The following is a 10,912-nucleotide window of genomic DNA, read 5'->3' as shown; positions in this document are numbered from 1 at the left end:
GTACTGTTGATTACTCCTGCGATGTGATGAAAGGTCACCAGCTTTTTCTTTTCATCCATTAAATTCTCCTTTGAGACCTCACTGAAACCCCCCGTTGGAGCCCATGGATGTACTTTTTGACCTAAGACCTGTCCCTTTACCTGTTTTGCAGCCTTAGCATTAGACAATTTTCTCTCCACTCTCACTTTCTGTATCTCCAGTTCCCGTTTCAATACTTAACATCCACATTGGTTTAGTTTCTGTCCAACAAAACCGAACGCGAGGCAGCTAGGAGAGGCAGAAGACTGGAGGTTATCGGCAGACCTGAATCAGACGGTATGCTTTCCACCTGAGATCGTCACTACAAACCTCAGACCAGACTTCGTGCTTTGGTCCTCCTCACTTTGCACCGTGTATATCATAGAACTTACTGTGCCCTGGGAGGATGCAGTGGAGGAGGCCTACTAACACATAGTCCCTTGAGTGCGCCGAGCTGGCAGCCAACGCTGAACAACGTGGCTGGAAAGCTAAGGTTTGCTCCGTTTAAGTCGGCTGCAAAGGCAAGTCAACTGCTTAAGGACATGGGTATCCGAGGCCAAGCCCAATGTCAAGCCATCAAAGCCTTAGTGCCGCCGAACAGGCAAGTCTTTGGCTCTCGATCAAGAGGAAAGAAACAACCTGAGCCCCGAGATGAAATCAATGGCATCAGGATAAGAAGGGGTAAAAGCAGAGGGGGGTGCACCCCTCTGCTGTCACCCCTTCTTAGCCCCGCTTCTCCTCCTTCCATTTTTCATTTTGTATTATTTTACCTTCACTACCATCTCCTGGAGGTAGTGACCTCCTGCAACTTTTCCTCCAGCCATCCTTTATTTTCTATTTTTTACTCTACTGCCATCTGCTGGAGGTAGGGACCTCTTTCATCATCTCCTCTTCCCATCCTTAATTTTTATTGTTTTACCCTACTACCATCTCCTGGAGGTAGTGAGCTCCTCCACCTTCTCCTCCTTCCAGCCTTCATTTTGTATTGTTTTACTTTACTGCCATCTGCTGGAAGTAGTGACCTCCTTCTGCCTCTCCTACTTCTCCCTCCCCTTCCAGCCTTCATGTTGTATCATTTTACTTTACTACCATCTGCTGGAAGTAGTGACCTCCTCCATCATCTCCTTCTGAGGTTTTAATACAGTGAACATCCTTGATGTTACATTACTGCCTCTTTTTGGGTTAAGTCTTCCTCAGTGTCCATTTCTTTTTAAGTAATTAGTCCATATGAGATATGTTCTACTGTCTCTCTTTCATTACACTGATCTCAATGACCTGATGGATGTTTTGCCATAATGAAAAGTATAGTGTTGAACATGCCCTGTCCAGCTATGAGTCTGCTTGTTACTTCTTCTTTCCAGTTTGCTCCACTACTTCTCACCATACCTACTTTATTTTGGGTTGAGTATAGATGTCTTTTTTTGTTGTTGCACCAACTCCATACTCTTACCATTGTTGGTCCTTTTTCCTCCACACCAATATTAATTGTGATAATTTTTTTCCAGGTTTTTCTTTGGACAGGCTCCTTTTTCATTTCCAGAGATTACCAGAATGTGCTGGCACCCACATGAATGTGATGTTTCTTCTTTGACGAACTATTGTTGAATTGGTGAACAAGAGTCCATAGAACAGATCCTGATGGTTAGTGCTGTACCTGTCTTAACACTTGTGAGTGCTGATTTTGTTTGATCTAGTTTGACAGTGTAAACATTAAATCTGATGTTCTTTTAGGAGACGAGGTACGCTAGAGCAATCATATAAAAAGGGAAATTTAGTTCCACACTGACAAGTGCAGACAATGAAGATGATTCTAGTGATTCCAGTCAGATATATTCTTGTTTGTTTGCAGCCTGATAGATGACAAAAAAAGAAAAAGTGCTGTAACAGTGCTGTGTTCTCCATAACTTTTAATAACTATATTTTATACAAAATGCAACAGAAAAATATAATTTTATTCAGCAGATAATAAAGAGCATATACAGTATACAGAGTGTAGCACCAGGTGCTGAAGACCACTGTTCAATGCTGCATATGTGGAAAAGTGCTCAAAAGACTCTAATGGAGCAAAGTTTCCTCAGTGCACTGTAAGGTTTGGGTTTCACTGTCAGCTTCCCAACAGCTGGACACATTTATACACGGAGTGTGTTGTCCAATTGCACCAGTCATTCCCTTGGTATACACACACTTATGGACTACAACCAACCTCCTCCAACACAAACTCATGTATGCTGTCAGAATAACCAGATATTCTTATCCAAATATTGAGATTCATAATTGTTTGTGCAGCATTTAACACAGGTTCAATGTGTGCAGAACTTTTTTGCAAACTACAGGGAAACACAACTATAACATTTATTAAATGATGAAAAATCTGTTATTGAGTACACTGACTGGTTATTCAGTTATCAGCTCTAAGAGAGACTCCAGAGCTTTGATTAAGTTCACTTAATGTTTTCTACTCAAAGGCTACATAAGGCTACACATATGGCACTATGGCATTAGAATCTTTAATTAACACCAGTGTAACAGGTGACCAGAGACTGAATACAAGGGTTAATGATCATTTACTAAAATGATCCTGCATGAGAAAAACCGATGCAGTGTACAAACATGCAAGGGATCAATCAGAGTATGCTTTTCAACATACCTTCAAAACAATCTTTAAACAATTTTATACACAACATTTCAGCACAACTGGAGTTTTTCTGTATGAACTCCTGAATGATACATATACAGACATATTGTTGAACCTATTTTCTACGAGAATATTTTGCAATTAACCTTGATATTATGAGTTGGTTCTGGTGAACATGCCAATTCATTTGCAATAGTGTTAAATTAAGCTGTAATCTGCTGTATTTAGTAAATGTATCCCTGCTCACTCTCTTCTTTCGTAAGTCACACTGACTGACTTGATTTAAGACTTTTGATCAGAGCAAACATGTTCAAATTGTCAGCATCCATAGGAAAGAATCAAATGCAGAACATTTTCGAAACCTCCAATCGTGCGACAATTGTCCTAAGCTAAAATGTGCATCTTAAATTGATGAACAATGTGGCTCTGTCATCAGCTCAGCTGCAGTTCAGAGGTAAACTTGTCTGGAGCAAATCACATGCTCCTATGAACCTGAATGCTGTCACATGTGGCATTATGGTGGCAATGCCTACGTGTGGTAAGTGTGAATCGACTGTAAATGTTTTGTGGTTGAAGATTCAAAATGTGTAGACAAAGACGGTTATGAGTATAAATGATATATAAAAACCGGAAACAGCTGAAGACCCCAGAGCCCCACATGCAAAGAGGACCTGTTGTTTTACTGGTCTGTCAGTGAAATTGACAGGTGAGCTTAATGATGAGAAAACTTTGTGTATAGCATTGCTCCATAATTTTGGTATGTGGCGTTTCTTTGTGCCTGTTTGTAAGGACAGTGTTCTGGCTGATCAGTCCAGTTGAACCTGTCCTTCTTTGGACGAGGAATCACACCTAACATAGCGGCGCGTTAAACCTCTGAAACTGAATCCTTGGTTCAGTGTAAACAAGCAAAGCCTGCATGATGAAGTGTCTTTTTAAAAACAACCGTGTAGTGGGATCTCTTTTTAACTGGGGCTAAAGAAAAGAACCGTGTAAGTGAACATGAATATTAGTGCTGCATATATCAAAGTAATATTTCAATGCAAACAGCTCATCAACATGAGTAGCAACTTACCAAAATTAAACTAGAACATGAGGAGGAGAAGAGCTTGGCTAACAACATACTTTCTACTTCAAATCACAATTTGCATAATGTAGCTTTAAATTTTTGGAAATTGTTGAAAAATTTAGTCATACCTTTCATTTGTCTCCAGGCCTGTCACACTGGTGTCAAAGTTACACATGTACTAAAAGACCAAACCCCTGAGCACCAAAGGTATACTGCATCAGTGACTGCTGCAAAGTTTTGTTTCTGCAGATATTAAAGTCATCATTCTGGATTACCTAAGAGATGGTGGCTCTGTATGTCCATCTGTATTTTCCTGAATGACTGGTTCACTAATGTGGCTGTTTTCAAAGTTCCTGGGACCACAGCCATCACATGGGTCCTCCATTTGCCCTACTCCCCGTTCCTCTATCTCTTCTTCTCTTTCTAAAAAGCCGTGCTGATCCCACAGTTCCTGACCATCGCATACCTCAATCCCAGAATCCCCTGTGAAGCGCCGGTACCTGCCCGGCGTTGAGTCCTTGTTAGGGTTGTAAGCACTGTGTAGGTGGGTCTGCGTGGCCTCTGGAGTAGCACAGAGCACTGCATCAGCATCACTGGAGACAAAGATAGCCGAGTGGGGGCATGGAGATTCCTCAGGTGGGTCTGTGGGTGAAGTTGCTGGCTGGAGAGGGGTGTAGGGAGGAGGTGGTGTGGCTGGGCGGTCAACTACCTCTTCATATGCTGGTAGCAGATAGGTGGGCAAGAATCCTGGAGAATAACACAATGCAGACAGGTATGAAAGAGGACAAATACATCCGTGTCTCACTCATTCCCAGTCAAGTGAAATGACAGCATGTAAGGTACCAAACGTTAAACCACTCACAGGTTTTCCAATCAACATATGATTATAGAGTTTAAAGCTGCACTAATCAATGTTTTTACATTAATACTAGGTCAAATGACATATGTAAAGTGAAAAGGGGTCACTTGTCGTGATAAACCCAGAGAGAAATATCTACAACTCTGCAGCGCTTTTTAGCCTTTTTTTTTTTGTTTTCTAACCTGCAAACTACCCTCTCAACAACCTGGTTTTCAGCTGCAGAAGGCAGCCACTGTACACTACCTGCCCAGCAGCAAACAGACACAGTTAGAGACTAAAGAGTGAATACTGGACTTATATTCATCAGATAGCCACAAACACCACTCAAAGCCAATCATCATGTCGTGTAAATGCTGGATAAGGAAATAAGAAAGTGTTTGTTAACATATTGAACATAAAAACTTTAAATAGTGATAAAATGTTGTTTTTTAAGCTTATTATAATGACCTCAAGTATCTAGCAGAAAATCATTTAATTCAGTTTTAAAGATTTAAGTCTTCCGTAGGAACCACTGGGCTTACAGCTGAGAGCCATGGATAGAGTAGGGAAGTCAGAAAGTACTGAAACTAACCCTTTTTTTCAGAGTGTTTACAACAAGATCAATACAGAACAATAGCTGGAGATGCAGATTTTAAAGCTCTTTTTCCACAATAAATTGTTTTTCAATATTGACGTGAACTATTATATTTTGGCCCCAATTTCAGAGTATATTAGGAATTAAAAGAACCGATTAAGAAAACACCAAGTTACTTGAATTCTAAATGAAACAACACAAAACAATAACTTCATTTAAAACCGCAGAGCTTCCACTTCTGTCCGTCACTGATCAAAAACTGGTAGGACTGGCAGCTTCACTGGAGAACATATATCAGACTGTGATAAGATCAGACTATATGTGTTGGACATATCTAGCAATCAAGACAAAGTCTCCCCACAGAGACGTTTTACTGGTTTTATATAAGATAATACTTCTACCTTATCTACATGATGGGAGCATTGTTCAGTATAGCTACCATTATTACAGCTGCTGGGAACACCTGCTCAGCTGGGACATATGTTGGAGGGATGCAAAAATATTGTGGCGCCAACTTTATCAGTAATGCCAAACTTTATCCTGTCCAGTTTGATGTTACCATGAGCCTCAGGTAGCTAGCTAAACCGGACAGCCACCAGACAAAACTTCATGCCGCAGTGTTCATCAACATGACTACCACAGTGAGCACAGAAAGCCACGCCAACACTTATTTCTTCCTTGGATAGCAAGGAGGTGCGTTTGTTTCATAATTTGTGAGGCCCTTATGGGCGGTCAGCAAACGTAACTCCATCTCAATAAACAGTAAGAGGCACCCCCTAGTTGCCAATCAGGTACTACAGCATACTACAGTGTATTTTGACGGTTACATTGCATGTTCTTGACTTCTGCATTGTCAGTTGATATACTTTTTAATTGATTTAACTATCAAAAGCAAGTAATTGATAATCTTTTAAATTTTAATATAAAAATGAAAAAAAAACCCCAAAACAAAACAAACAATGTAACCTTAGGTCCTTCACATGACTGACAAAAAAAAGGAAATTAAGATAGTGTTGCACTGCCATCTGCATGCAAAAAAACATTTCATCAAACCTTTTTAATGATGAAATAAATATGTGCAAAAACACAAATGTGTGTGGATCTACAGTGAAAGACTTGGGTCTTGAGTGAACAGTGAAGACTTGGTAATTTACCAATAGTTAAATGGTCATTGAAAGAGTTATTGGCCACTGTAATTATTCCTTTTGTTCATACTGGCTGCAAAGAGTCCCTTATTAAAGTGATTTTAATGTAAGTGATGGACGACAAAATCCACAGTTTTCTGTGCAAAATGACTTCTTAAGTTCGGCTGACATTTGCACTAAAAGATTGTAACTTTGGAAGATACCTACTCAATTTGTTGTACTAAAAATGCTAAAGCCTCATATTTTCTTGAGCTGAAATTTTGAATGTATTTTTACACAGATCAAAGACTGTGGATTGTGTCCCCTAACCCTTATATTGAAGCTTTACGAAGGTATCTTTTTGAGACCAGTATGGATAGGAGGAACAATTATGGGGACCAATAAGGTTTTCGTACATATGGGCATTTGAGCATTGTATTAAGATAAGATTTGGAAAAATGTGAACCCTTCATTTAAATGCATGTTCAGTCTTGTGTGTTGGACATGGAGTTTATGAGTGAACGTTGTATTAAGAGATGGATCAGCTCCAGTCTTAATACTACAAATTCTACTAGTGAAGTTCTACTTGTCAGCAACTCAGTGGATGGTAGTTAAGTTTGACATCTTCAGAAGGCTCAAACCTTTAATTCCCCATTCATTTTACCAACATGTATGTTGTTCGGCTGGTAATGTGTGAGAGATGGAGATTGGAGATGTGTGCAATGTGTAGAGGCAGAAGCATCCCAGACACAGCTCTAGTCACACAGCTACTTACTGAGATAAAGGGGAAGCTGAGAGTTGTTGTGAGCCTCTCTGTAGGCGATGAGGTTAATCTCGTTCTGCCGGCGCTGCTGCTGGAAGCGCTGCTTGGAGCGCCAGTGCTGACATACACAGCAGCATATCAGGATAATGATCAGAGTCCACACCAACCAGAACCCTACAAGGAGCCCAGAGTACATTTGCCAAAACACCTTTAATATATATCCTGATAAATGGTACAAAGTAAAAGGTCTTTTTTTATGTCACTGTTAAAATCTGAGCTTCAAAACAAAATTATACTTTTTGACACCTTAGTTTGCTGCATGTGAACACATTTAATTTTTTCTTTGAGAAATAAGCCAAAATTCTCAAATGCGTCACTTCTTAATATTGTGATGCAAAAAGCAATACAGAAATGTTACTTGTATAAGATTAAGTTTAAACTATTCTTTTTTTACTTCTGATATGCTTTGTATCGAAACGCTTGAGTCACAAAGTGCACCCTTAAATTAAAGAAATAGCAGTGATTGTACTGAAAGGCTGGGAGTTCTTATTATATGGCATACTGGTGCGTCTGCAACATGAGAGAAAACTAGGTGGCCAAGCAGCAGCAGCACAAACAGTAAACAAGTTGAGCATGTGAGCAAGTGAGCAAAGATTAGACTCAGGGCCTGGCTCCATTCGCCTAACTGGTGGCACTCCTGACTTTTATCAAGCATCTGCTCCTCATTCTGCTTCCTCCACTTTTTCCATTTTAGACTTTCTTTATCTTAAAGTGTAAGATTTGTTTGACAGGATAAAATTATAGCAAAATTTCATGAGCTAGTGCAGTATGAATTTATGGACAAATTTCTGTGCTTTTAGTTTTGTGTATTCCTGCTTAATATCGATTAATTAGTGGCATGAAGTGGAACGATTCAAACTCTAAGAAAGAATAAAGTAAAGGCGGGTAACTTACACCACAGTTCATAGTAGTAGCTGCAGCACTGTGTCTCTCCACAGCAGTGACCAGACTCACAGATATAGGTCTGGTTATTTACTCCCTGGCACTCCAACTTGGCCTGTAAATACACAAATATACCACTCTGAGACACACACTGGTTTGCGGAAGCTACTGAAACAACAATTGATTTATTCACAGTGATAACATGAGCTGGGCATTTTACATTACTTACCATTATACTTTCCTGCATCGCAAGCACATTATAAACCACTTAGTTTAATTTTTTTGTTAACCTCTGACAATGACTTTAAATTTACCATCATGACATTAATGAGATACTAGCCACAAATGATCTATCACCCTATTTAATAATAAACACCCTTATTAGTTATTTTTTTAAATTTACCATATGATCATAAAGTGCTTACTTTTCAAGTAAAGTTTTGTTATAAACAACTGTTGTAGGGTGATCAACACATTAAAAGCAAGCTTTTCTGTGCTGCATACACAAGGCTAGTGTATAATGAAACTGCCTTGATGTAACTGAGCAGAGCCAGTGGAATCAGATGTCAAACGATGGTAGTGTGTGTGTGTGTGTGTGTGTGTGTGTGTATGTGTGTGTGTATATGTTATGTCTCTCTCTCTCTGCCCCAAAAACCCAGTATCGCTTGGACTCTACTGCTGACACACTGCACTACCACTTCTACCTGCAGCAAACTGTAATGCTATGCAAGCAAAGACTAATTCTGCTGATTTCTGTCTTTTAAGTTATATAGCCAACCAGTAACCACCGTGTATAATTGGATTTCAATGTGTTACTTTCATTCATCACTGTTTTCCTGATTTATACATAGTGCTTACAGACTTACATGTCTCATTTTACAGTCTGAACCATCAGAATGGGTTTGACCTCATTAAGGGTACCGTAAGTAATGAATGGATACATCTTATTGATATCGCCAATCCTGATGTTTGTACAGCATATTCTGTGACCTGATTAGGAATGTATATTATTAATATTTAGATATCTGTAGCTGAACATATTTAGATAGGGAGAGAGCAGATGCCGTGAGCAGTACTGCATATTGTATGTCTGTCTGGCCCTGACAGGAGACCTGTCAATACCTCAGTAGGGTCTTTTGGTACAAGAATTATCACCTATCAGCTATCCCTAAAGTAAAACGTAAATCTCATCTGATTTATTCATTTAAAAGGGTGTTAATAATGTGCTTAAGTTTATTCGCTGCTGACATTTGTGTGTAAAAAGGTGCCACGTAACTAGCTGTTTTAAATAATGACTTTCTAATATCTTGGCAATCATTGTGGCTATATATATATCAGTCAATATTTATAGCCTTGGTTCGGGAGCTTCATACATAGTTTCTGACAGTCCAGCTGGCTCAGGAACTAGCTGCGTTAGGATATCAGCCAGTGTTAATCCTCATCATTACTTGGTGTTAAACAGAAACTAAAATGTATGCTAGTGCCCATCCCCTGCTAACGTTACCTAAATTAGCTTTGTCGAACTTGCTATTTTAACAGCACTGCTAACTTTAGTATCCATGCTTGTGACTGTTGGAACGAATACGAAAACTGGCCTACAAGGACGACAGCTTTTAAAACTCAACCCATAAGCCTGAAGCCAGCAACCAGATAATTAAAGATTATTTGGCGAGTCAAAATCTGGCTAATACGTTTTAGCTAACAAGCTAGCTAAATTAATGTAGCTAGCATTCTAACTGCTACACAAGAACGTCGGCCAGCTCCTACCTCTGCCATTGTGGTCATCGTCGCTGAATTTTCTTGTCCAACGCCGAATTTCATTGACCCCATTGCCAAAAAAGTTAGAGACTAATATTTCTTAACCATTAAACTGTTTATTAACCATTGTATTCTAAACTAAACGTCGGCCTCGATGGAGAACCAAAACAAAACAAGTCCAGCTATATTTAGACAATTGTTCCCCCAGATCGGTCTGCCTCTCTGCCATTGGTGCATTCAGGAATGTAGGCGTTCCCCGGACAACGATTGGCTCTTTTTGTTGTCAATTCAATTTTTTTCAATTCAGTATGCTTTATTGGCACGAATGTCAGGTGAACAATATTAGCAGAGCGTCAAGGATAATACGATTAAATAATGAGATGAAAAAAAGAATAAAATTCATTGAGTAAAATAGAATAGATAAATAGATAAAAAGAAAAAGAAAATAGAAAAAAAACAGTAAACACGTGTTTTGCGTGTGTGTTCCATATGTATAATAGGCTATGTCAAGATAATTATTCGTTACATTCAGTGATTTTTTAATTATGTGTTCCTCAGTTTGTGACTTGCTGTCACATATTGTGCAGCTAAGTATACTGCATGTCCCTCTCCTAATAGAATCAGTCGCTTTGCCCTGTCATCGAGCTCTGTTACGTTTGAGATGAACAAATCAAATCTCTTAAAAGTAAACCACTCCAGTAACACTGCATTTGTCACATTTTTATAGGAAGTGCATCTCTTTCTCTACCTCACCTGTCATGCAATGACCACAGACTCTTTCCTCTGTTGGTAGCCAGGAATTCCTGTGTCGTCCTGTCTCTATGGTTAGACTGTGGTCACTGAGTCTGTATTTGGTCAGGATCAGGATCTGCTCTGCTTCTCTGTCGGTAAAGAGAAACTCTGCCAATTTATAATCATGGTTTAGGGCCATATAGCAATGAAATTTGTTCTGAGTTTTGGTTGATTTCTCCAATGTTCCAGATGGGCATCTTTTGTACATTCATGGTGTGAGAGTGAATGCACTAATGCGGGTGGGGTCCATGTCAGTGATGGCGTAGTTGACTGTACTAGTCCCGAGAGCTGAGCAATATGTGAACCTCTCCGAAGATAAGCCTTTCATCCTGCAATTAAGCGTATACAGACCTAGGGAGCGACAGAGATGCACTAGCTCTT

General features: G+C 39.5%; 1 protein-coding gene across 1 annotated transcript; it reads right to left on the bottom strand.

Annotated features, from left to right (window-relative positions):
• Nucleotides 1-1,951: 1,951 nt before the first annotated feature.
• On the bottom strand, nt 1,952-9,956 carry wbp1la (WW domain binding protein 1-like a). Its single transcript, XM_040140176.1, has 4 exons — nt 9,749-9,956; nt 7,994-8,096; nt 7,052-7,213; nt 1,952-4,466 (listed from the first exon to the last, which is right to left on the bottom strand). The coding sequence occupies exons 1-4, from the start codon at nt 9,809-9,811 to the stop codon at nt 3,991-3,993; spliced, it is 804 nt and encodes a 267-aa protein (XP_039996110.1). The 5' UTR covers nt 9,812-9,956; the 3' UTR covers nt 1,952-3,990.
• Between the last annotated feature and the right edge of the window lie 956 nt (nt 9,957-10,912).

This window comes from Xiphias gladius, chromosome 11, assembly GCF_016859285.1.
Source record: "Xiphias gladius isolate SHS-SW01 ecotype Sanya breed wild chromosome 11, ASM1685928v1, whole genome shotgun sequence".
Taxonomy (NCBI): Eukaryota; Metazoa; Chordata; class Actinopteri; order Istiophoriformes; family Xiphiidae; genus Xiphias; species Xiphias gladius.
This window is presented reverse-complemented; position numbering and strand designations above follow the sequence as displayed.